The sequence below is a fragment of the Xiphias gladius genome, chromosome 16, assembly GCF_016859285.1.
Source record: "Xiphias gladius isolate SHS-SW01 ecotype Sanya breed wild chromosome 16, ASM1685928v1, whole genome shotgun sequence".
Taxonomy (NCBI): Eukaryota; Metazoa; Chordata; class Actinopteri; order Istiophoriformes; family Xiphiidae; genus Xiphias; species Xiphias gladius.
The window spans coordinates 19,323,838-19,350,981 of record NC_053415.1 but is presented as its reverse complement, the minus strand read 5'-3'; the positions used below and the strand labels follow the sequence as shown (position 1 = coordinate 19,350,981).

The 27,144-nt window shown below is 40.6% G+C and overlaps 3 protein-coding genes across 6 annotated transcripts; all 3 read right to left on the bottom strand.

Annotated features, from left to right (window-relative positions):
• Nucleotides 1–474: 474 nt before the first annotated feature.
• Nucleotides 475–15,460, bottom strand: tfg (trafficking from ER to golgi regulator). 4 transcript variants are annotated; one of them, XM_040148846.1, is made up of 8 exons: nt 15,302–15,460; nt 12,960–13,173; nt 12,567–12,650; nt 9,781–9,927; nt 8,512–8,679; nt 7,871–8,017; nt 1,108–1,200; nt 475–984 (listed from the first exon to the last, which is right to left on the bottom strand). In XM_040148846.1, the coding sequence occupies exons 2-8, from the start codon at nt 13,141–13,143 to the stop codon at nt 587–589; spliced, it is 1,221 nt and encodes a 406-aa protein (XP_040004780.1). In that variant the 5' UTR covers nt 13,144–13,173; nt 15,302–15,460; the 3' UTR covers nt 475–586. The 4 variants fall into 4 exon arrangements, with proteins under 4 accessions (XP_040004780.1, XP_040004781.1, XP_040004782.1 ...); XM_040148847.1 differs by having other exon boundaries at nt 475–981; XM_040148848.1 differs by having other exon boundaries at nt 1,123–1,200.
• A 111-nt stretch (nt 15,461–15,571) lies between these two features.
• On the bottom strand, nt 15,572–17,771 carry jagn1a (jagunal homolog 1a). Its single transcript, XM_040148850.1, is given in 4 exon segments — nt 15,572–16,674; nt 16,677–16,939; nt 17,059–17,159; nt 17,745–17,771. Coding segments are annotated over 3 exon segments (558 nt in total). The 5' UTR covers nt 17,148–17,159; nt 17,745–17,771; the 3' UTR covers nt 15,572–16,468.
• Nucleotides 17,772–21,680: 3,909 nt separating this feature from the next.
• On the bottom strand, nt 21,681–24,137 carry col8a1a (collagen, type VIII, alpha 1a). The gene is made up of 2 exons (XM_040148968.1): nt 23,843–24,137; nt 21,681–23,617 (listed from the first exon to the last, which is right to left on the bottom strand). Exons 1-2 carry the CDS (start codon nt 24,135–24,137, stop codon nt 21,681–21,683), a joined length of 2,232 nt encoding a protein of 743 aa, XP_040004902.1.
• Nucleotides 24,138–27,144: the final 3,007 nt, after the last annotated feature.

The following is a 27,144-nucleotide window of genomic DNA, read 5'->3' as shown; positions in this document are numbered from 1 at the left end:
TTTCATTGACACATCATTAATACCGACATGGTGGTAAAATTGATCAAATAAAGAAAAAAAACAAAAACAAAATGACGAAGGGGTAACTTTTCATTTAGTGTTTTATAAATGCATCTATGCACAGTAAACTCAACACAGTCGGTTGAGATGTATGACAAAAATGCAGAATGATGATGCTGCTCACACTTGCAAAATGACGTGTTACCATAGAAAGAACAATAAACAGTTTGTGCAACAGCCTGTTTCGGTCTCCCAGGTGTGTGCATACAGACTGGTTAAATGTTTACAATGACAGGTACAAGAGGGCACAGCAGAGAGTGTTGGAGACAGGAGAAGATGGGAAAATAACACAAAAACATACAGCTGGGCCAAAACAGAGTGGTGAGTTAAAGAGACAGCATACAAACACTAACCATCAGACTGGGGCAGGGGGTTGCTTGTTTCATATTTGGACTTGATATTTGTATGGGGCGGGGGGTAGAGCAGTAAAGCACGTTTCCTGCACCCACTCCAAACAGCTGGAGCCACACAGAGGGTAGGGGTTTGTGGGTGTGTGAGGATCAGTAACATCAGCTGTCCTCCTCTTTTACCGGTATCCAGGGCCTGGTTGAGTGTAGCCCTGGCCGTAAGGGGGGCGGTTGCGGGCATAAGGGTTAGCAGCTCCTGGTGGAGGGGTGACGGTGCTGCCTGGAGGTGCAGTGTATCCAGGGCGGGGTTGGTACCCTGAGCCGGGCTGGGAGCTGGGCGGCAGGCTGTAGTTAGCGGGCTGGGAGGCCTGGGAGGTATAGTTTTGGGGAGGGAAGGCTCCTGGTGGATACTGCTGGGCTCCCTGAGGCGGATGGGGCTGCTGCTGGCCCCCTTGGAAGGCCTGGGCTGGGGCTGGGCCAGGGGCAGGAGCCTGGGAGGAGGGAGGCGCGTAGTTCTGAAACTGCTGCTGCTGTGGCGGGCCAGGCTGAGGGGCGCCAGGCTGAGGACTGTATCCTGCTGAGAGAAGGAGAGAGAGCGGGAGTCTCTTTAATTCATCCTAGAGAGGAAAGAGGGCCACCTTACTACACAGTACAGCAGCTACCTTTTTCCTTTTTAAATCCTGACAATTTTTAGTCTTACCAGGGTACTGCATACCGTACTGCTGCTGCGGTGGGGCACCTGGTTGCTGAGGCGGGTATCCACCTGGAGCCTGGTACTGCTGATACACCTGACCTGAAGACACAAGGACAAGCATTATCAGAACACAGAAACGAATGTGATTGTAATCGGTCTTGGTTTTCTTGGGCTACATCCAAATCAAGTTCAGTGCTGCTCCACTCCAGGGATGCACCTGAAACTGATAACTGCACAAAAAAAGAAAAAGAAAAAAATACACCAGAAGAATATTCACTTGGATTTTTGTTGTTAAGTTACAATCAACAGTTAGCAATTAACAGCTAGTTATCTCAAAAAACACATCCAAACACATCCTACATGAACCCCATTTATGAACTACAAGTGAGACAAAGTTTCATCATCTTCAAAGGCTCTCATTCACTCTGATTATACTGATCAGGGATCAGATAAACGCAATCGACCAGCAAATTCATCTTGAATGCTTTTTGGCTGCATTTACACTTTGCTTTTTTGCGATCAAATAGCTATCCAGTCCACCCAAGACACATGAAGAGACTAAGCCTCAAGTCGGGTCTGTATCTTTACGGAAACACCTGTGCATCTGGACAGAATAAGACAACTGCTTTAATGGAAACAGCTGCAACCACTTTGATGTAACTATTTGTTGCCAAAAGCCCGGTGCCCACAGAAATCTCTACAGCACATTACAGTAAGAGTTGGCTCCAAGCTAGAGAGCAACATGCAGGTGCCAAGCAGACGTAAACACACACACAAACAGAGAGAAGGAGGTAAACCCCCTTACAGTGTGAGTGACACATGTATCCACTATTGAGGTGGTACGGGTAGACAGGCATTCATAACTCAGGCAAATTTTCCTGCATCATAACAAAAGCTTGTCCTCTGCAGCATCAGAAATGTCTATGTCTGCAGACTGTTACTTCCTGTTGCACTGTTATAACTATGATTTCACCAGTCCACACTGCCCATGCACATGTGGAGGACAGTCATCACCATCTCTATGTCAGTCGTCTCAGTGATGTGCCTGAAACAGTATTACCTCTGAATATCCAAGGAAGCCTAAAGCATCTGGTTAAACATACTAACCAGGTCTGAATAGCATGACTGTAATAAATACTCCTTTGCTTGACAGTGATGCAACTGCAAATCTTTGTTTAAAAACATGGAAACTTATTTTTCTTATTTTAATTTTCTCATCAAGTTTTCCACTGAATTCCTGAAAGTTCAGCAAACATGCAAAGACTTGGCAAACTAGTGTTCTCCCTTAACAAGGCCTAAATCTTCCTCCCAAATCTCCTGCTTGGCATATAAATTGGAGTGACGACACATGAAAAGCACAAAGAGAGAAGGGATAATGAAAGAGGGCTGCAATGGGGTTCACTGGTTTTTCAAGCGCTGGTAAAACTGGTGCTTATTTTCCACTCTTTGGAAGGGCTGATATTGTTTCAATATTCAGTTCTTGAGAGCCTAAAACAGAGCAAAGCTGAAAGGAGACTATGATCTATTAATTATTCTGTCCCGTCAGAGAACATCAAGCACTCAAAAATGGAAGAAAATCCTTATTTTGTATCCAATGATTTGTAATTCAAGCCATTCCCTGCAGCACATACAGCACAAGAAAATTAACTTTATGTTGGCACATTTAAATAAATGTACACAGATGAGCCAAAACTCTATGACCACTCACAGATAAAGCGAGTAATGATTATGTCGTGAGAACAGCACACGTCGATTTCTGGGATATATTAAATGGTAAGTGAGCAGTCAGTTCTCATAGCAATGTGTTGGATACAATACAAATGGGCAGGTGCAAAGACCTGACCTACTTTGAAAAAGGTTGAATCGTTATGGCTGGATTGGAGCATCTCCAAAACAACAAAGCTCATGGGGTGTTCCCGGTCAGCAATGCCAACAGTGATACGACGCGGGACAAACAATGAATTGGCGACAGGATGTGAAGGAATGTGCTGCGATTTATGGCGGCCCCACCTCGCAACTTGGATGTATCAGATACCATAGGGCAGCTGACCAACCAGCAGCTTATATGTAGCAGTGGTCATAACATTTTGGCTCATCAGTGTATTTGCTGTATAGTACAGGCAAATAAGGCTCATTGTACTGGCAGATAACAAATCATATTACTTTGCATTGAAAACTAAAAAGTGTAGCTTTTTGGTGTCTTTTTATAAGCATTGTACTGATGTGGCAACCATCTGTTATCTCACTGACAGAACCTTTAACATGAACACCATGCTCTTTATTGTGTGAAAAGGCATGTGTGTGAAATTGGCCTCCTCTCCTGTTCTCCCCTGTCTGTAATTCATCATGAGTCTTATGTAAGAATGATGGAAGGATGCGTGGCTTTTAGACCCCTTTCTCCTGGAATTTCGTTTCACTGCAATGTAGCCAAGAGGCCAGCCATCAGGGACAAAGGATATGACTGGGGGCTCTCTGGAGACTACATAGCATTGCTCCAGGAGAAAAAGTTAGAAAAATTATGTTCAATGGAACAAATAAGTGTTTGGCTGTAATTTTGCCGTTCTGCTGACCTCTATGCATGTCTTGAGGGGGGTCATGAGAACACGGCCCTGTTTTGAAATAAACATTTCACACCAAACACGTCTGCCCATCTGATAAAGAGCCTAACGCAAAAGTCTGAGCTCCTGCTACATGTGCACGTTCACAGCTTCATTCTTGCACAGATGTAAATTATTGCCAAGGGTACATCAGCATCTGTGAGACAACAAGTTGAAATCTTTACCATCTGCTTTTGGAGCTTGTTAGTGGAATTCTTATGGTAACAAGTAATCTAAGCTTTCATTAACAGTGAGCTTAAGGCTACCTTTAAAAAGGACACACATGCTCAGCTGGCATCCAGTCTCATGTATTACCTTTTATAAATTCTTTTGGTGATTGGCTGTTCTGATTTGCTCTTGAGGATGTCATATGGGCAAACTGTCTGCAACCAGAGACAGGAGTAATGCAAGGATAAAGGGTTGAGTGGGAGGACAGCAGCTGGGCAGGATCTCGTTTGATGTCTTTGTGTGCCAATCAACTAGCTGTTCCAGCTGTTCTAGCTGTTCATTGACCACTGCTGGGCTTGAATGTATCAAACAACTTGCTATAAGATTACAAGATGGAAACTAACCAGAGCTGCCAGTGTGTGTAGTAATGATACTTTACTGATTTCAGTTGGTATATTGTCTTTTTAATTGTCTCCCTTCACAGGAACATCAAAGTTCAGCTTTGGGTACAGAGCAATTCTCTGGAGGTGGCGGGGTTAATACTTGATCAAACAGGGGCTTCAGTTGAATGTTTGTCCTACACTAATGAATGGTTACCCTACTTAATACTCACATCTAGCTTCCTACATGCAATACTTGAGCTGGACCAGTGATTCCCAAACTTTGTCTCACGTACCCCGTCAGATGAGCTCAAGAATTCCATCTATACCGCCTGTCCTTCTCCAAATGTATTTGTTTTACTTGACAATAAATTATCATCATTTTATATTATTTTTATAAAACAAGAGAATATTGTTACAATAACTTTTTCATAGAAAACAGTGATCCTGAAATTGTCGATGTTTATGCCTGGTCTTTTTTTTTTTCCTCTTTCCAGTAGGTTTGGTGAAAGCTGTATTTGTACTATGAATTGGAGAGGCACAAGCTGAATATTTCAACTTTTTATCTCGGGATGTCCTGATCAAGTTATTTTGGCCCCAATCTTGATCTGTGTCCTTTTATTACTGGACATCTGCTGATACCGAGTCCAATCAGATACTTGTATTTACTTAACTGTTTATTAAATATGCATCTGACATACTGTATTGTACTAACAGTTTTAGTTTACTTGATCTGAAACATGTTATTTTTCACGAGCAATCTGATCGAAATACTGCAGGACCTGATTGAGAAATTATATGTATGATATAAATGAAAGTTTAACTAGGAAAATGCAGTTCCTAAAACTGACTCATGAAATCAACCCCCCGGTGGGACTGCTCTGAGAGCAAGTTACGGCTCTTGCAGGGTGCAACAACATGAAGCATCTTTTTTGCTCCAGTGGCCTCCACATTCATCTGGGCCAGACCACTAGCTTAACCCCCACAGGGGGCATCTTAGGAGTGAGGGTTTGTTTTGTTTTTGTTTTGTTTTATCTTTATCTAAGGGTTTGGTTTGGATCCAACATATCTGTGTTAAAAATTACACACAGGGGAGAGCTGCAATAAGGCCTCTTCTGAGTAAGATAAATGCTAATTCCATGGATACTCTTGTTTACATAGTGTTGATTAAGCCTCCACCATGGTGAGTCTAGGGATAATGGATAAGGATAACTTCCAATTCCACGAAACTTGCCGCTTCAACAAAAGAGTGGATTTGATTACCAAAAAAGGTTATAAGCTTACAGTACGCGCAACTTTGAATCTGTAGGCTGCGAACATATGTCAATTTAAATTCTTCTAACAAACGATCCTGAACGTATATTCATCCCATGAGTCATTTACCCTCAATTTGTTCTTTTGATTAAAATTAATTGCTGCATTTTCTTAATATCTCTGTAGACCAGTGCCTGTGGTTTTTGCACCACTGAACTTTCAAATATGCATTCATCTTTGTAATGAGGGGTTTATGCACTGCAACCCTACTATAATATCCCTCTCTATGTAACCGTTGTTTGACGCCCTGCACTGACATTCTCAGTCACCTAAGGAAGAGTTGCTCTTTTGTTTTTCCTTACATATCACACGAGCATCATGGTCATCAAATGTGCGCTGTCGACCACAATTTCCGAACCTATTCACTGACGTTTTTCCCATAGATCTACATGCAGATGTTACTTTAGTCACTGTTCCTATTGAAACATAGCCAACGGAGCAGCCCCAGCAGTGAACCCTCTATCAAAAATCCCTTAGATCGTTTCCTCTTGCCATCTTGATACAAAATCAGAATCAACTGAGCCTGCTCAGTATTTTTATATATGCCAAAAAGCATCACTAGATTTATTACTTAATTTTACTATACAGAGTGCCTGTGTGGAAGCCTTTTGCATGTGTTATGCTTCTCCACTCAATTATTGAGGTTTTTTTTTTTTTTAATTTGCCACCCATCTGTATATTTCACTTAATCTCATCAACTAAGGATCGGTGGCAGAATGAAAGTGATACTTTCTGTATTCCGATAAGAAATTAAAAGAAATTAGGTGGAATTTAATCAACAAAGCTCACAAAACAATGATAGTATAGAAGGGTGTGGTGTACTTTGATCCCTATGATGTAACTAAATTACACATGAATAAAAGTGGGCCAGTCAAGTGGCATAAAATCACATTTCACATACAGTGGAAATATACTGACTGGCCAGTTTATGTACAGTACAGTACATGCATGACAGTTTAGACGGGAATGAACTAGGAACAATATAATAAAAGTAATATAAACTGAAGTTTGATAAGTCTATAATTTAATAATTTAAGTTTTACTGTCTTTAATTTTAATCTATTTTTATGGTTTTTACTAGGGTTGCAACTAATGATTATTTTCATTATTGATTCATCTGCCACGTTTAGTCTATTAAAAATTGTCCAAAAATCCTCTTCACACTTCACAGAGCTGAATTTGACGTCTTCAAATGTCTTGTTTTGTCAACCAAAAATCCAAATACCCAAAAGCATTTAGTTTACAATGATACATGTCAAAGTAAAGCCAGAAATCCTTCCATTTGAGAGGCTGGAACCAGACAATATTCGGCAATGTTTTAGTGTTTTTGTTTCAAAAGTGAATTAAAGCGATTAATCAATTATCAAAGTACATTCTGATTACTTTTTTGTCGATGAACTAATAGATTAGTTTCAGCTCTAGTTTTTACTGTGGCACTGTGTGTGTAAGTCGACTAGCGGTTATATTTTAGGTAGGAGGGGTAGTTGAGGAGAAGTTTGCACCCCGGGTGGCAAATCTATAGGACACAGCATCCTCAGTGCACTCCCTTAGATAATGTACAGGATTTTTGGTGCTGTTTGTTCTGTGCATTTTCTCTTTTGTGTTACTTTGTGTATTTTTCTATTGCACGCATACACTTTCTGCCCTTCTGACAAATGGATTGCCTTCTTTGTATAATAAAATAACATTAGATTACATTCTGATTTGATGTTGGACAAATCTTCAGATTAAAAAAAATATCATGACAATGACTGACTAATGAATCATATTACTCCCCTCGCAAGTTTTTGGCATAAAAGTCTTGGTGGTGGACTGCTACATCTACAGCAAGAATCAGTACTACTAATGCATATGTTTAGGAGATTAACTGTCTGGCCTGCAAACCAAAAAAGACCTGCTAAAATTTACCATGGGATATATTTCTAGACTTCCAGCCTTGGGTTTGCAAGATCACAGGAATAACTACTCTTTGGAAAACAAATAATCTTGGATCAGTATTTTAGGGAAATATATTAAAACGGTCTTGCTCAACAGGAAGTCATATTTTAGTGAGGCTTCTTTGGGAGTAATGTTGGATAAACATCCCATATAACAGCAAAACTGTAAAACATATGTAAGGGCTTAACCACCCACACTGCAGGGTCTCCGACTCCCTGTGGTCATTAGGACATTCCGCCATTTTACATACTTTCTTACAAACATGTACCTACCTCGGAGTGGGTGTACGTTTGTGGTTTCACCTATGCTGTGTTAAATATGACATGCATACGTGGGCTTTCTTGGGGATATCTGTGTTTGCATGTGTCTCACCATCCATGCCAGCTGGGGGTCCCTGCTGTACTCCAGGATATGGAGCCTGTGGTTGGGGGGGCACTCCTGGCTGAGGTGCCGCAGACGAGGAGGAAGTGATGCTGTCAGGGGTTCCTGAGCGCTCCTCTGGTGCAACCGCTGGGGGAGCTACTCAGGTAGCACAGAGAGAGACAGATATGAAGTGTAGATATGAATGCCTACATGATGGACTGACACAAAACAAATACAGTCATATGAAAAAATAAGTACATCTCATGGAAACCGTTGACTTTTTAAACATGTCTGAATAAGCAAACATTTGATCCTCTTTGATACAGTGCCTAAAGTGAAAAAGTGATTCATCAAACAAATGACATATAATTTTGACATGATTAGACATGAATACGATTAGAGCCTAGTTAGGAAATGTAGGTGGAACCTGTCTTATTTAAAGCTCTGACATCTAGGGTCTGTTTTTTTCTGTGCTACTGAAGTGTGTGGTGTCATCATGCAAAAATCTAAAGAGTTTTTAAGGTCTTCAGAAAAAAAAGGTTGTGGATGCCTATGAGTCTGGTAACAATTTCCATGGGGTGCACTGCATTTTTCACGACTGCACTTTAAGATAGCACCTTTAAGTTCTGCAGTTGGATAGCGTGCAATACCTTGGGCCTGGTCCTCACTCAGGCCAAAAGCAGAGATGACATTCTTGTTGACCTCGTCCTGGTTTTTTAACGGATCGAAGGCTGACATGCTGGCTGCACTGACTGGAGTGGCCTGTTTCACTGTGGGATCCGCTGCCACAAATTTGCCTTCACGTCCATCCACTGATTCTAGAAACACAGCCAGAGAAATGTTTAAAAACCAGGAAAGAAAAAGAGAAAATACGGCAATAATGCAATGCCTGTATGTACCAATTACGGTCAATTATAAATAGACTTGTTATTACACAATGAACAAAAACATGTAGTGCAAGGGGCAAACTAACTAAACATCCCCCTTGTTTATTTCATTCCTTGATTCCAGTCAAATTATATATGAATATGTACTTGTTTAGTAGTTGGTATTAAAAATTGCATAAAGTTATAGCTAACAGATGATGGTTAAAAGGTTTGTGATTAAAAAAAAAAAAAGTAGTAGTAGAAGAAAGAATCAAATCATATTTGGCTGTGTGTGTGCACATCTGCCAGTACCGAATGGGGCATAATGGTTGTTGTGGATCCAGCAAAGTTTATCTTGTCCATTATACATAAGCAGGTGTTAAGAGTTGTAAACTTGTTTTCTGTTTAAAATCTTACTTTTATGCACAACTATGTGAGGGTGCTTCTCACCAATAGACAGAATCATGAGTTTTCATGTCAACACAATTCAAAGAGCAGTTGTGCACGCACATACTGTAGGAAAGACTGCAAATGACGCAAGAAACTGCATTGTATAAATGTAGTACAGCCCAACAGACACTGGAATTTTTGTGGCTGATGCTAATATAGATATTTAATGGTTAAAAAAAAAAATAAATGAAAAAATCTGATAAAGATATATATGTATTAGCCAATAGGGCCAACAGTAAATTGTTTCAACATAAAAACATAACAAAAAACAAACAATCTTGATATGGATCCCTTAGATTTGTTTTTTTTTAAGAACTATGATCAAGCTACAAACTGATAAGGGAGGGGGAGAAGAAAAAAATAATAATAAAAAAAAAAAAAAAATCAACCTGTCAGTTCTTTCTGGTGGAAAAACTGTGTAATACAGACACTGTTTCTAAATTACCTCGAACCCAGTGTGGCATTTCTGTACTGCGGGTTCTTGTTACATATCTGCCAACATATGCACTAATATTGATCTGTAATAGGCTAATGTCGGCTTGTGTAGCACTAACTGGTCTAGCACTAACAAGTAACTGTATGCATGTGTATCGGTGTACTTACCACTGTCCGGTGCTGTAGCAGCCAGGCCAGGCTCTGTGGGGGGCTCCAGGCTATCCAGGAGGTTGTTGACTTTATTCCTGAGCTCAATGAGCTCCCTGCGCAGGTACTTCACCTGACTGGACTCCAAAGGCCGCGGCTGACCATTCACTGCAGACGGTAAGATGAAGAGAGGGTACCCAAGTGAGCAAATCAAACACATCCATGATATTTATTTGGGGAATGTGGTTGAGCAAAGTCGAACATTTCTCCATCTCAGAAATGTGTCAACAGTGTAGCAGATGGTAAAACAAACAAAATGTTGCAGGAATATCAACCAGCATAGCTTCACAGCCCAAGAAACCCTTTGAGTGCTGTACATACAGACTGATGATACAAGTGTTTGTAGGAGCCTAAAAACTGACAACATACTGCCACCGCAGACAGGCATGCCAAGTACTGGAAATATGTTTCTGGTGGATAATGATTAACAGTTAAGTGGAAAGTCTTTAAGCATCTCATTATTGGGTAAAGAAAAATACAACACTAACATACAGCAACATCTACATAATGTAAAATAAACACAGTGGATACCTGAATTCTGCAGTTTATTGGTGTGGAAAAGCTGTTAATTCTATACTAAGTATGCGCGCATTATGATTAATGATGTCCAAATTCTGTTAGCACACTAATCTAAATACTTGGGATTACAGGGATCAACTATCACATGGTTGATTTCACAAAGCCATTCACAACAGCAGCCATACTGAAAGAGGGACTGAGAGCTTCACCATCATCACCACACCCTGTCAGTTAGACAGTTAACTAACAAAGGAGCTGGGAACACTGGGCATGAGGTCACTGGTTTGTCAGCTTGTCTGTCAGTATACATGTACTGATTTTACTTAATGTTATGTCAAATTTAGCAAGGCAACACACTTAAGTTCCAATTTGAACTTACTGTCTTCTTCTTCCTGTACCACATGGGTCGGTCTAACTACTTTCAACCTTTGCTTTCCCACTCCAAATAGATTGAGGATAGAAATTTTTATTGCCACAGAATGAATGCAGGAATAGAGATTTTTCATTCCTTTCTAACACAAGTTTCTCTGTTTGAGTGGATAATGGTGAACAGAGATGCCTGGAGTCAGGAGGCACCGGCTGAAACACTGTAGCTGAGGATCCAGCTACTCTCGCTGTCTTTAAATCTCGACACATGTCAGAGGATATCATTTCCACTGAGGTCATGCCATGTGATGACGAGCCAGGACTCAGTAAGCAAGTTAAGTAAGTAAGGGAGGTAGTAAAATACTTTTTAAAAAAGAAGAAACAAATATATCTTACAGGTCCCTGTTTAATTATAGCAGCAAGTGGGGACAGACTGACTCGGAGCAGAGCACAGGAAACAACATCATGTTGTCATAACAAATTAAATTATTAAATTTGCATGATGCAATGGTGTGTTATGGTTTTGAGGTTTTTTTTTTTCTCCCCCCGCTGACAGGAATATTCTGTAGACCCTTTTTTTCTTAAAGTTTGAATTCATTTATGGCTATATTCCCATAAGGGTAAATCTCTACCACAACTTTATTTCCTGGCAGGAAGGAGAAAGCCCTAAAACACCATTTAGACTATCCAACAGTTTAACACTGGGATGTCGTACTGCCTTTAAATGAATAACATTTACAGGAAATTGAATTATTCATAAGCATTAACAAAAACACATGTAAAGTAGAAATGGTCTGCCAAGAGATGTGATCAGCGAAAACATCAAGCTGTATTTTGACATTTACAGATCAAATCATGCGGTGTACGGCCATACATGGTATTTTTGTTGTGACCTAAAGAAAACAATCCCAGAGGGCATATCTGATCTGCACAATTTAATTAATGACATGCAATATACTTTAACATTAAAATTGTGTGAGAAACTGCCTTCTTTAATTTTATGCTCATATTCTTAAGTTAAAATTTTTCATCCATAGAGCAGTTTTTTTTTTTTTTACAAGACTAATTCATTAATAGCTTATATTTTAAAACATGTAACATAATGAGAAAGAACATTTTTATATGTATCTGTTCTTTATGTCTGTAAAAAAAATATCCAATTTCTATAAATTTAGCTCTATTAATCAACGTAAACAGAAAAAACTCTTTACCCACTGCCATATAGTTGCTGGGCTCCTGGTTTTAAGTGCAAGGACATTTTTTATTCCTATTCAAAACAACTATCATTATCATACTCTAGATCAAGTAATAGCAATAGTTTTTATTACTGACAAAAACAGGCTTCCACCTTACTTGTCAGGGTGAGGTCTACTGGTTCTTTGGGAAATGTAATTAATTCTTCTATGATGCAAACCTGAAGTCAGATTGATTGTGGATTTAGCTGGACTAGCACATATTAAAAATTAAGATTAGGAACCATTACAACTTGCACAAAGGTCTCTTGTGAGTATATCTGCTGCCTGTCACACTATTTGTTTGCTTAATCGGTGCTAAGAGACACACAGAAATTCCACCCAAAATTAGTCAGAAGGGAGTGCAGAAAATTTCCATTTGTACAATGAAGAGCTGAGGTTTATTGTGTTAAACATAAACTGGACTGCCCTCCAGTGACTGGTTGCTGTAACAGCTGATGTGGAACATCTTGGTTTATAGTTCATGACGGTGAGCCTACCATGTGATTAAAGACTTTCAACATTTACAGACTTGAGATTTGCATTGTGGATTCCCCGTGGCAAAATTCACTTGCATAGCTGTGTATGTCTATGAAGGGGCAACAGTAAGGAAATGCTTTAATATCTTACCAAACAAAGTCAGTTTGAGTATTCTACTGCACTGGATTGCAAAGGAGAGGTCAGAGCTGTCGAAGATGGTGATGAGATCATCATCTACAGAAATGGAAAAGAGAGACCTGATGATTCACTGTACTGAAAATGATCTCTTCAAAAACAAACAAACAAACAAACCAAAAAAACCCATTTTGTTAGTATACCAGAAAAAAAACAAACAAAAACAAATTCATTCCCTTATTGGATTTACATTGTTGTGTGTCCAAGTCACCCGGTCAAGTAATTAGTATCAGCATCACACTATTACTAGTTTACAATAAATAAGCTGGACTGAGGAAAAGGTATGGTCTACATTCACACTTTTACCCCTGAGACCAATTAGGACGAAGTGCTTGTGTCCTGACGCACCTTCGTCCTTGTATTTGATGGTAACCTCGTCATTACTCTGCAGCTTGCCCCTGAAGACACGCTGCATCATCAGCACTAGCTCATCATAAGTAATGTCTTCATTATGGATAGGGATGCGTCTGATGTCGTCGCCTAACTGGGCTTTGATGATCAGCTTCCCGCTCAGGTCCAGCTGGCCGTTCATGGTGCCGTCCGAACTGTTCTGCTCCCACCACTTAATAGAGTCAAAGGAGAGTTAGTTTAAAAACAACCGACTAATCAATATGCCTATTGCCCCAGTTTCCCTTCTGTCTTTCTCAATGTCAGTTAGAGGCCATTTCAGTTTTAGTCTTGAAGTATAATAAACTAAGCAATGGTTGATTTGGACTACATTTCACCATATGCTGATTAAACACAGAAAAATTAAACAAATAAATGAAAGGCAATTTAAACATTACTTAGTCAGGCATTATGGCAACAAGATGCATGGTTATTATTTCTATTTCTTAATCTCTAATGTCTTGGTTGTATAAAAATTGCTCTACATATATTTTTGTAGTTTGTTCTCTTCGGGGATGTAGTTAAAATTTGTAAAGGACATGGAGATATACTAATATGACCATAGTGATGCCGTATTATTACAGTATGTATCATAAAGCTGATCTTTTTGTTTGAACACTACCATAGCACATGGTTTGCTTAAGACGGGATGGATTCAGGAAAACTTGAAAACTGCACATGCTTTGTCACAGACAGGTGAAAAATTAAAGTAATAACCAACATAAAGTTGTCACAGTAAGGTGTTAGGCCACCATGTGCCACCAGAACAGCTACAGTGCGCCACGGCATTGATTCTACAAGTCTCTAAGTGAACAGCATACTTCCCAAAGATATTCCCTCATTTGGTGATTTGATGATGGTGGTGGAGAGGGCTTCCTAACATGTCAGTCCAAAATCTCCCACAGTTGTTCAAATAGGTTGAGATCTGGTGACTGTGAAGGCCATAACATGTGACTCACATCATTTTCATACTCATCAAACCATTCAGCTACCCCTTGTGCCCTGTGGATGGGGGCATTGTCTTCCTGTTTCTCCACTAATTTTTCAGGTTTTTCCTTTAATTTGTCACCCGTCCGTATGACAGTACTTTGGTCTTGTATGTACGAAAACAAGCAAGACAACTGACAAACCTTGGCATATCGCTTGCAAGTAATAGAGTCCTGCATGCTGCAATGCCAGTGAAAAGATGGTCCCTCAGTAATAACATCACACAGATTCACTTAACTGCAGAGTCTAAGGGTCAAATATCACCCAATGAGGTGGAAGACTGTTCTGTGCTATTGTAGATCTCCTTAAGGACTCTGACCCAAGATATCAACCAGTTAGATAAGAGAATCAACGCTTTCAATCATGTTTTTTCAATCATGCTTTCAAAAACGTAATGTGATCATTCGACTGGCAGGTAGATGAAACTCCCAGATTTTGTTTGGTATGCGATCCGTGGCCTACTTTATTAGTCTTTGATATATTAACATGTCTCTCATGGATTGTGTGTGGTCACCAGCTGGATTAACTACTTCATACGTGCTCATGATCTAGGCTGGACAATCCACTATTGTGAATTTAATTCCAGAAATGCTGCGGCTTTGCCTATCCTAGCCAGATGAATAATTGGCTGGATGCTAGAGATTGTGTGGTAGCTAACGTTTAGCATACACTTATCTTGAATTAGGACAGCGACAAACCACTATATACTGATAATAACTTTAGTACATCAAACGTTAAAAATGTCATTAAAGCGTATCTTAGCCAACGATGATTGTAAAATCGCAGTCAACTGTCAGTGGCCCATAAACAGCAGTCCTCGACTGACTGCTTACGTTTGCTAGGCCGTTTCACCAATACAGTGTCAATGGTCATACTATAAACCAGGCATGCTTAGCAAAAAGCAGTAATATATTTACTCTCTCGTTGTATATCTGCGTGATTAGGAGCAAAACTGTATGCCTTTTTAGCAATAGGTCGGCAAAAAGCAGCTTCCTGTGTAACTTGTGATAGCTGCCTTTAATAAGCATTCACAGCTAGGTAAGCCATCAGATTCTTACATAATGATTGTTTCAACTTATCTTTCCTTTAAATAAAAATAGATTAGTTGCGGATCTGTTTGGAACTAAATTTCCACAAATCACTCTCGACACCTGTTTGGGCGAGCTAGCTTAGCGTTAGCTCATTACTTTAGCCAGCTAAAGCTAGCTACTTAGCTTGCTAGTTAGCAACATACCAGTAAAACAGTCATAGCACAGAAACTGCTGTGTGGTTAAATGATAATACAACTGGACCAAGAACCCAAGAAAGTATTTCACCTGAATCAGACGACTTAACCACGCTGTATTTCACAGGTTTCCCCAAACCGTGAAAATCTAATCTGTACACTAGCCTAGCCAGACCCGGTCCAGCATCAGGAAGCGCTCTCCGGACTGTAAACGTCAGCCAGTACGTGGCATTCACTGCGCGCAGCCGTAGACCATCTGAACAAAGTGCGTTGTGACTGACTCATCTAATTCTAAAGATAATAAAACATCAAACGTAAAGTTGAAGTCCATTCATTTATTTTTACTTGGTTTACAATGCATATTTAATTCATGCGCACAGGCGGAATACGCTGGCTTTCTGATGCTGAATGACAATACCTGAAAACATAATGGTACAGGCAGCTACTGTGATTACCACCTTTCTTTTTAAATGGTTTAAATGCATTCTGGGGGAGGGGAAACATATTGTTAGAGGTAAACTTAACGAGGGAGAAAACATCTGCAGCAAAAGCAAACCACTTCCTTTAACATACTGAACAGGAGAATTTCCTACACAAACTGTACAGAACTGTGCAAGGCATTAAAACTTAAGTCAGGATGCTTTCAAAATCCCTTTGCCTTTAAAACAGCACCACATCTCATAGGTACACTTCTGCACAGTTTTTCCAAGGTACTTGGCAGGTAGGTTGTTCCAAACTTCTTGGAGAACTTGCCACAGTTCTTCTGTCTTAATGTCTTCTGTCTCTTCATGTAATCCCAGACTGACTGGGTGATACTGCATGATGGATAAGAATCTAAATATCTAAAGTGCTGAAAATATTTGCACAGGACCGTATATGTTGGAACAGTTCATGCCTTCGCTCTGTTGTACAAGTATGAACACCCCACCATCTATTCTGTACAAGTCATGACAACATTTTTTTTAGGGATGACAACAATGTCCTGGTCCTAAATGACCTCTTTCTCTGTTTGGAGTAAAGCAGCAGTCAAGGGTGCAAGGTGACTGAATTTCAATGATGGTGACAAAATAAAAATCAAAAACAAAAAAAAACAGGTTTCAGCATAAATTGTACATCTTACACTATCTTACATCTAAGTGTCAGAGAAGTGTCTAAGGTATGTTATATGATATTGATGACTGAATAAGTAGCCATGAATAAGTCTCATAACTCGTGTAAATTAAGATGAAAGCACAGTTTTGCCCAGTCACAAATCTGTTCACTCCATTATTTCTTCTTCTTCTCCTCAGTGGCACTGAACCATGAGTCCAACAGCTTTTTCATGTAATATAACTGCCAGGCGTGCACTTGAACGGCAACCACCATGATGAGGTACATAACAGTCACCGCAGAGAAGCCAAAAATGAAGCGGTACGCCTTTCCATGGCGGTAGAGCTGCTGCGCTACAGGAAACATCTCCATTCCACCATAAATAAGAGGTGCCACAGTGAACAGCCCCGCACTGATCATGGATATGACCAGGTAACTGATATTGTTCTTTGGAAGTGACAGACTGCTGCAGAGCAGAGGGAGGAGGCTGAGCAGGTAGGGGTACTCCCACTGGTACGGCATGGACACTGTGTCATGTGACACCAGGTTGAAGTGGCTGACAGTCACCTGTGCAGCAACCAGCAGCCAGATCAGAAGGTGGACCAAGTTTAACTTCCGCACCTCTGACTTCAGGGAAGCACTGCAAAATAAAAAGCAGAACATCAGGGGGTGTTTAGAACTCCTTATAGATATTGTTGCTATTTGGAGATAACATTTACATTTAATGAGAAACATCAGAAATAGATCAAATCTACTTGCCTCATTTGGTAGTGTGGGGCCAGCCTTTCTCTGTGTTTAAATTCACTTCCATTGGTACCAGCAGCTCTAGGACCTAAGCGTGATGTCATGTTGAGAGAAACCTGCTGACACACAACACACGTTTTATTTCAGAAGCCAAAACCTGACAGAACTAGAGCTGCAACTAACAATTATTTTAATTACTATTTTTACTGAAAAACGAATTCGATGATTTATCATTTATCAAAATAGTTGCCAGATATTTTTCTGTCGGTCAATGCATCGATTAATCGAATAACTGTTTCAGCTACAAACGCAACTTTTTGACCCTTTCAACCCGCTCATCTCCACAATATGAGAACACAGACCCGTGGCTCAGGTGTAACAACACAAAAAGGAAGCTATCAGAGGAGAGAGGAAATCATGAAATCTGCCAGAATAAGTCGGACTCTTGTCTGACTCTGGTACCGAGGCACTAACAGCTGCACAAACTGAAAATAACTAATATCAGGCACATTGTTTGGGCCGCTGGAGCGATTTGGTGCAGGTTAGTGCGTTAGCTGCTGTTGCTAACTAACCTAATTCAGCATTACCTTTAAGCAGATACGTGCTGTACGTTAGGACAGGCGTCGTTCTATCATCAGCAACGACAACAGAGTGCGACACCGTGAAAAAAAAAAAAAAATTAGCTTACAAACAAAGCTTACCGCTGCGTATTTTCCTTACGTCCGGTCGGGCTCGCTGTTCAAATTTGTACTGACAAAGGATGTCATAAAAGGATGTGGCCAGCAGCTCTGCGCATGCGCTCAACCTCTGCCTTCCACCGAAAGCGCTCCCATCGCAGCATCAGCATCTGGTCTCTCCTCTCGTTTGAGCCGCGCACTGCAACATTTCCTGAATGTCCCTGAACCACCCTTTTAGAAGCAATTCATTTCTTGATTTTAACACTGTTGTCTTCATATTTATGTCTTATGATCAGACACGAACCTGCTATGGGACCCTATTATTCCACTACGTCTCTCATTCTGTGTGCAGTGTATAACGTTTTTTTTTTTTTTCTTTCTTTGGTGTGCCATAGGCTATTTGCTGTGGGGCCACACGATTAAACACGTTGATTTATGAACACCTTATGCTACAAATACCATAAGCACACAAGTGAGACGCTGAAAAGCATACAACTGGATTTCGTCCTTTTTTGTAATGTAAATATTGTAGGCTATATGAGATGTATGTACCTACATGAATATATGTATATGTAGACAGCTGTGATAGCTCCACTTATCCATGTCTTTGATAAAAGATTCTCAGGTGTGTTTACAGTGCTTCCCTCAAACATAAATTCCTGAACTTTTAAAGACTTAAACTAGGTTGCATGACACAACTTAAATGAATTTTAACAAGAGTTCTGCCCAGCAGATTAATACCTACATGAGTATGGGATAGGGTACAATTGGAGAGTGGGAATTTGTTTTTGTTTTTTTAATTAAACACTACTTCAATACTGGTTAAATACTTAATTGTATTTATTTACTCATCTTGTTTTTCTGTGTACTTCCCTACAGATACAATAAAACTCATATACAAAAAAATGGACATCCTCTTAAATACAAAAAAAAAAAAAAAATCCTCATCAAATCAGGGCTTAAAAAGCAACTTGCAGGTTAGAGACCTCAGTGAATTAATCCAAATAGGATTGAAAGTATACTGTATTTCCACTACAGTGACAGTATCCTTTATTATGTCAGTTAATATTGTGCTTCAGCTGTCCATTTCCAAAACAAATTTTGGGCTAAATTAGCTCATACCAGTTGACACATAGTAAGCCTGGAGCTCTCTGGGCCCCTCCAGTTCCGCGGTCCTCGGCAGATGCCTACTTTGCTGACAGAAGTTGTACAGTATGAGCTAGTAATGGGACAATCTTGTGTATGATCAGAATCCTTGTCCTTAAGAAAGCCTGGGCATCTTTCACACTGTTTGTCTTAGTCCTGATAAGCCAAAATGTTCCTTCACATTTTGCAAAAAGGAAAGCTTTCAAGGCAATTAAAATGAGAAACTACCTTATGAATGATGATGATGATTATCATGATAACCTCGAATATAACATTCATGGATTAATGCTACCAACCAAACAGGTGTTTTATGACATATTTTTGTCCCAGATGTGGCTTAACCAATTAATCCAGTCATCATGAACCTGCTATTTTAAAGTTGGACAGCATGCCTTTTACACAGGGTGTGGCTTTTACAGCAAAGGTGACTGGGCATCCGGCGTCTTGCCTGTTATATTGCCTTACTCTTTCAATGTTGCTGGTTTCCATCTTTCTTGCAGAGTGAAACATTGGCAACCAACCAGGTTACGTTTACACGAGAATATCACTTTTTTATTGGAAGTATCAGTCAGGACAGATGTGACCCGACAATCCTGTAAACGTTTTTCAGTAATTGGCTCTTCTTACATCTTCTCATGGATAAGCCCCCCCACAGTGAATTTTGAGTTTATATACCAGCCTCATTCAGATGGGGTGCCTTCTGTGAGCTTAGAAATACAGATGTCAACAGTTATTTAATTAAACAATTTTTATTTAGAAAAAAACAACAGACAATGATAACAAACATGAAACATTAAGACATAAATTCATTGGTTAAACTGAAAATAATAGCACCATGGTTAAAAGGAGTAATATAAATTTATTTTTCCTTTAAATGTTTGCGTGCTTGATGTCATATTTCGTAACCTGTAGTTGATCAGCAGATAAAGTAAAAAATTATTGACCTAATTTATGTTATGAATTGATCCAACACTGAATACTTGCTTTGATTCCATTTATTGTACTGTGAATTTATGTGTATTCTTAACACAAACCTGGCCGCAAGAAATACTAAATGAAGCACACCAAGCCTACCGTGGATCCTAATTTAGTTATCTCACTTCTAAACAAATCACACCAAAGGGGACTGGTTAAATAGCAAGTCCCACTGTTACAAAGTTTCATTTCGAAAATATAATCCATAATTTGTTTCGCAGATATAATACCCTCTTATGTATAATTATACTGCCATTACAACTAGAAAAGGATTATGTATGAAGTTATTGTAATTTGAAATCATGGCTTACAAAACAGTTACCGAATATCAACAGTTGTATTTTAAATTAAATACAATAAATAAGAATACATCAGGTAACATTTATTTCTTAAATGACTCTGATTTGATTCAAAATGAAACTAGTCAAATGCAGAGTCATTAGATAAATCTTCATTTGTTTTCCTTTTCTTTCAACAGCAGGATTGAGTGGATCACTGCTTCATTCCTGCTGAGAATTACAGGAATTGTAGTAATAACTGTATAATTGTAGATGTTCACAGATCTATGCTTTCTCATAGTTAGCATCTGTCACTTACACCTGTATAATACAACGGTTTAGTTAGTGACACAGATTTGCTGTGTAGTCCTGTATTTTCTATATATTGTGGTGTTAAATATAGTGATATGAGTGGTTTTCATAGTTCAGGGCAAAATGGTGTGTTTGTTTAACCTTTGCGTTTTTGCACAAAAAATGTTTCTTTACATTACTACACCCACAGCCTGATATGCAAACATCAAAACAGAAAATTAATATTACATTCTTACTCTTTGATTCTCACTCATGGGAGCAATTGTCAGTCAGCAACATGCTTGCTCAGGTAACATTTCATGCATGTGATTATTTAATTTTGACCATCTAATTTTAAGTGAGCACATTAATTACCATTACTAGTCAATCACCAATAACGGTTGTCCCTATTGTATGGAAAGCCTTCACACACCTAAACTGAATGTAATTTAGGTTGCTCCCGTACTGTAATTTGCAAATTTAATTCTTTTTTGGTTATCCAACAGGGAGCTCGGGAGATGGATCCTTTGAAAATAAGAATTAGAGTGTATACAATAAAGTTTTTCCCCAAACTCAGGCATTTGCAGGTTACACAACTGAAAATGTGTTTACTTCTGAAACACATACAAAATGCTGTAATGCAAAACTTCTAATGATCTGCATTGTCATTCTCGAGAGGTCATTTTACACGCTTGCTGTTATCAATTGAGAGACAAAGACTATATTTTTACAAAGGTATTCATGCAAAAATAAAAACTTCCTACCTTTTTGTCTTTGTATTTTCTATTGTATTTCACATTCTTGCCACATGGGGTAGCTGCCAGTTTGAAGAGGTGTTTTATCTTCTTTTGCATACACTTTGCACATTCCCTTCACTTGTTTCTACCCAATAACAAATTGCACTCTTTTGGTTTTTTCACTCTTGTGTATGAAAATACTTCTGGAGCCGTCTTTAGATGTTCTTTGAATGTAATTTTCTCAATTCTTTATGTCATCAAGGCTGTAAAATAATACATCTTTGCTCTCCCAATTAAACAGCTATAAGGGTTTACAGTATAAAAGCTGCTGTATATACAGACCATCATACTCAATATTTTCCTTGAAATATTTTATCTCGCCCTCTAATCTCTGTTGATGATCAACAGTTTGTTGACTTTACATTAAAACGATTGCTCAGTCTAAGGTATTTTACGATCATGTTTTATATTATAAAAAAATATGCTCCCATGTTGTTCTCACTGAAGCCTCTCTCTCCCTGCAGTTTGTGGTTTTACATCGGATACAACAAGTACCCAGAAAAGGAGGAGTGCACATACTGCCCAGCATAAAGTCCTGAGGCCTGATCTGAGGGCAGCTGAATATACACATTGTCTCCAGGTTGTAGAGGTAATACTGCACTCCCTGATGCTTGGTCTAGGAAACCCTTTTTGTATTCATCATATGTATACATCACTGGTTCATTGTTCCTCATCAAAGCCACCCACACATTGGCTCCTTTGCAATGGATGTGGTAGGCAAAGTAATAAATGCCAGGCATGTCACAGGTGAAAATTCCTGTCTGGGGGTTGTAGTTTTGACGACCATTGTACAAGAGCTTGTCAAAGACAACTGGAGTGCCCACAGGTGGAAAAGGAGTTGTTGCTACAGCTGTGAATGCTGGCATTTCCAGCCCACTGGCACCCATTACTTCTGCCCCATTGCCTCCGTACTTGCTCTTCTTACCATAACTACCAGCCTTAACACCATCTAGTCCAGGACCCATTTCAGAGAGTACTCCAGCCATGTCAGGAGACAGACCAGGTACTCCAGGTGGTCCTGGTGGTCCAGGGGGGCCCGGCTGACCTGGTTTCCCAGGGGGTCCTGATGGGCCCTCTTTTCCTGTGGGTCCTATGGGACCAGGAAGACCTGGACTCCCCTCACCTGTAATGCCTGGTAGACCAGGTGAACCACTATCTCCTTTTTGCCCTGAGGGACCAGGAGGCCCGATTGGTCCTGTTGCACCATCCATTCCTGGGATTCCTTTAGGACCTTGAGGTCCCATTTCACCATGTAATCCATCTTGTCCTTTTGGTCCTGGTAGTCCAGGATTACCAGGGGCACCAGGTAGACCTTTATGTCCACTGTCTCCTTTGGAACCACCTGGTCCTGGGGGACCTCTTGGCCCTGGCTCTCCCCGGTCTCCAGGCAGACCATCCTTACCAGGTATTCCAGGAGGACCAGGGTCACCCTGGGCTCCATCAAGCCCCTTAGGTCCTCCTTCCCCACAGTCTCCTTTAGGACCAGGTGCACCTAAACCTCCTGAGGGTCCCATAGGGCCTGGAGGACCTGGTGGACCATTTGGTCCAGGGGGTCCAAGCATGCCAGGTAGTCCTCCATGGCCCTTATCTCCTTTTGGTCCTGAAGGTCCGGGTGGCCCACCCATACCTTTATCACCCTTGGTTCCTGGGAGTCCTGGTTTACCAAATCCAGGCAGTCCTGGTTTTCCTGGCAAACCTGGTGGTCCTGGATGACCTTTTGCACCTGGCATGCCTGGTTGTCCTGGCAGGCCGTTTTGACCTGGCTTTCCTTGACCAGGTAGCCCTGGTGGGCCAGGCTGTCCTCCTTCACCTGCAGGCCCAGCTGGTCCTTGCTCTCCAGGACGTCCTTTCTCTCCTGGTGGTCCTTGTGGGCCTGGCGCCCCATTCAACCCCGGTTTTCCAAAACCAGGCAGTCCTCTTGGGCCAGCTGGTCCCGGGGGCCCTGGGAGCCCTTTGTGACCAGGTTGTCCTGGCTGGCCCATCCCTTTATCTCCTTTGGGTCCTGGTAATCCTGGTAGTCCTGGCAGACCTTTGTGACCTGGCTCTCCTTTTGACCCTGGTTGGCCTGGTAATCCCTGCCCCCCTGGTTTACCCATTCCTGGTAGCCCAGGTGGTCCTGGGGGACCCTGAGGCCCTTGCTGTCCAGATGGCCCTTCCTCCCCTCTTGGCCCCATTTCTCCTTGTGGCCCAGCCTCACCATTTCCTCCTGGCTTGCCTGGCAGTCCTGGCAAACCTGGTTTGCCCACTCCAGGCACTCCTGGTGGACCAGGAGGTCCAGGTTGTCCCACAGGTCCTGGTTGTCCGTTCCCTGGAGGCCCAGGAGGTCCCGGAGGTCCCTCTGGTCCTGGTGGCCCAGCTGGTCCTGGTTCTCCTTGAGGAATTCCCTCAGCACCACTGGGGATTGTGTGACCTGTGAGGAATGAGAAACATATTTAATGAGAAATTATGAAATTGAAATTACATGGAAAAATTTTTGGTTGCCAAAAAAGATAAGCACAACATGGACACACAACAGACACTCAGAAAATACTGGCAATTTAAGAAACAACAAATGCAAAACAAAAACAAAATTACCATATGCCATTAAAAATAAACAAATGCTTTTGCCCTTGTCATGTTTTAGCAGGTTTCTCACCTTTGTCTTGACCACCATTATATCCGCCCCCTTTACGAGCATTTTCTTTGCCCTTGTGCACTGGCATCTGGGGTAGCTCCTTCCTGTAATGGGGATACTGCATATAGGGCACTTCTTTGCCAAGGTACTGCTGCTGGGGAAAGCTTTCTTTGCCCATGCCCATGTGTTGGAGGTGCTGCACTGGCTGGTATGGCTGAGGGTGTTGCTTGTGTCCGTAGAATGCCCCACCACTCACATAATTAAGTAATGCAAGCTGCAGCAGTGTCAAGAAGAGGGGGGCAGGGAGGGGAGGCATGGCCAAGGCCTGAATGGAAAGTAGAGAAGACAAGATATGAGGCGGGGGTGCATCTCCTTTTAAATCCTGTACGTTGGTAAGTAGATCAAACATTAGTGTGGTAACAGTTTAGTACTCCTTGAAAAATCACGAGTGCCTACAAGTGAGTCACATGGACAACTTCATGTGGAAAGTGCAGGCAGCTGAGGGCCACACTCTGTCTCCCTCTGCTGGCTACATACATTGGAACTACACATTGGTCTTGTGAACAGTGGTTTCTGTTAATTTATGTAATATTGTCATAGGCAGACGAGAATCAGAAAGTTGGTCATTTCATTTTTCGCTCAGCTCTTTTCAGCATTCACAAATACTAACAGAATAGATTAAATGAGTAACAGGGCTCGTTAAGTGTATGCCATCTGCAAATGACTAAAGCATTTCTCCCACTGTGAACTTTAAATAATGATTCTATTATTCTATAAAACTGCTATAAATAGTGTCACCTGCTGGAAACCATTTACAATTTACATTAAACAAAACTGCTCCTAATGTTTTGAAGCCTAAATGACAACTATTTGTCAGACCAATTGACTTCATTGTTATTTCCCTCAGTGCCTTTCTAGGTAGTGAGTAAGTGCCTAATAATTAGAAACAATTAAAATGACAACAGCAACAACAAAAGTAAACTGGAAAACTTCCAGTAACACAGTTGGCAGGGCTCAATTTGTTCCAGTTTTCACCTATTTTTTGCTGAACTATGTAGACCTTGCCTGTATATCTCCACAAAGGAAAGGAAAAGCTGAACAAACACATGGACTTGAATATGAATGGTCCTTCAGGAATTCTTCAAAGTCCTACTTTGACTGCTTAGATAAGATGATATATATTCTTCAAACTGATTTAAAAAAAACAAAAAACATTCAGGACAGGATTTTGGAAGGTTTTCTTCTTTTCAGTTACCTATTAAACATGTCTTTAATTGCCTTTGGTCTAAATCTGACATCCTCTAACTCCCAGATGTTGCAGAAATATGAAATGATTTATCTTATACAAATTACATTTTAAGACATTATCGTGTTCTTTTGCTTATTTATGGTCTTTATTGATTTGACAAAGTATTTTTTATGTCTACTGGCTCTGTACTCTCATATATTTGGTGATTTATAACTTACTGCTGAATGATTGGAAAAGATCATGAAGTTAAAATGTGTGTCAATTTCAACATTGGCTGAGTCTAGGGTGAAATGTGTATGCTAAGCTGCTGTATGCCATTTATGCCATTTAAGCCTGGCACTAAAAAATATACATGAGACAAATAACAATGTGTCACTATCACAGGCTGGGCTCGGGTAAACTGCATTTACTAAAGTTGTCCACAAGAGGGCGCCACACCAGAAGTCACAAAGATGATCCTTCTGAGTTTCCCACTGATGTTCACGTTTATGTTGGGCTGAGACATTTATTTCAAGCAAATAGTTCATTATTTTAAATCTCAGCAGAAAAATTGTAACGCCGTTGGGGAAACTGGTGGCATGATTGATCAGCTCTGACGTCAGCAATTCATTGCACCCTTACAGAGGTAAGGTGTCCAGTCCTGTGGCTGTAACATACTGATGCCCACATTATTACAAGGTATACAGACATATTTGTCTATGGACAGTGAGGACAATGTAAATGATAAACAGGATTTACATAGCCTGAATTGTAAATGAACAAGATGTGTGGTGACAGTAGAATGAGAACATTTGCATTCATTGCTTGACAATTGAGTTTTTTATTTTATTTTTTTGAAATTTTTACAAATGTATGAAGTATTCCTGCCACCTCCTAACTCAAGGGTGTGTACACCGTTTCCACTGGTATTAATAAGAGCATCCTTATTGCTCCTGCATTACTGCAACAAATTCAGTAATGCACCAACCCAACAAATAAATATCAAGACAATGAAAATCCCCATTAATTACATAAAATGTAAAGTTAGAAGATGACACAGGACGGTGCACAGCAGTAGCAAGTACTTAGTAAGAAATATCTACAGCAGGCGCTTGTCAGAACTACAAGCAACACACATCCACTCACAAACCTCAAAACAAACCTTTTTCTTTCAGCTCACAGCAAGTGAGGAAGAACCCATTCGTGTGACAGTGCCTGTCTGATGTCTTTTTTCTCTTTCTGGCTAGCACTCAGACCTCTGGTCCAAAAAGTACATTTCTTAGAAAACAGAGTTGCCGTCCTGCTGAGCAGTTCAGACTTTCTATTTATTTCTTACTTCCATTATTTAACCCCTGACCTTTCTGCTTTAAATAGTCAGTAACGGAGCAAGGTGAAGGGGTTTTCTTTGGCTCCACAGTCCATGAATAAGACTCTCAGCTGCTCCTCTGAGTGTATACTTGTGTTATTCAGTTATTCTTTAACTACCATTTTCTTTGGCTCCACAGTCCATGAACAAGACTGTAGGCTGCTCCTCTGAATGTCAGTTATTCTTTACAACGACCATCTCCATCCCAGTCTAAGTCAACTCATCTCCTGCCACACTCCCTTCCCAGTTTCAACTGCGATCACAGTCTCAGTATTATTACAACCGACTCATCTGTAGCTTTTCTAATTCACATCCTAAACCACATCCTTACTGTCCACTCCATCACTGGCTCTTTGGATCTTTTCCGCCCTTTCACCTTTTCTCAGTCGACTGGTGATTTTGACATGGCCGTGCCACTGTCTCCCCTGATGAGAGCTGGCCTTTGAAGGAGGCCCACCCAGTTTCCACGGCGACAGAGGCCAGACATGCCAAAGAGTCCAGAGGAATGCCACTGATTTTTCCCAACAAGAACTGGAACCTATTGTTGACCACTGGGCCAAAGCTGTGGCCGGTTGCCAGTATCCTAATCAGCTCAATGAATCTGTGAGGTCTGCAGACAATTCACAGGAGTGGAGGAATGGCCAGCAAAGTTGATCTCTGACTGTGACACAGGTTACCTGAGCATTAAGCTTTTCCCATTGTATGTGTGAGGCTGCATTAAGTATCCCA

Bases quoted from the DNA above. Each gene is read 5' to 3' on its own strand.
- tfg (XM_040148846.1), bottom strand. From the start codon at position 13,143: ATGAACGGCCAGCTGGACCTGAGCGGGAAGCTGATCATCAAAGCCCAG. The intron at 9,928-12,566 runs GTAAGATATTAA...TACCGTCTGCAG, and splicing joins ACTCAAACTGACTTTGTTTG to TGAATGGTCAGCCGCGGCCT. The intron at 8,680-9,780 runs GTAAGTACACCG...CTGTGTTTCTAG, and splicing joins TGCTACAGCACCGGACAGTG to AATCAGTGGATGGACGTGAA.
- col8a1a (XM_040148968.1), bottom strand. From the start codon at position 24,137: ATGCCTCCCCTCCCTGCCCCCCTCTTCTTGACACTGCTGCAGCTTGCA. The intron at 23,618-23,842 runs GTGAGAAACCTG...CATTCCTCACAG, and splicing joins TAATGGTGGTCAAGACAAAG to GTCACACAATCCCCAGTGGT.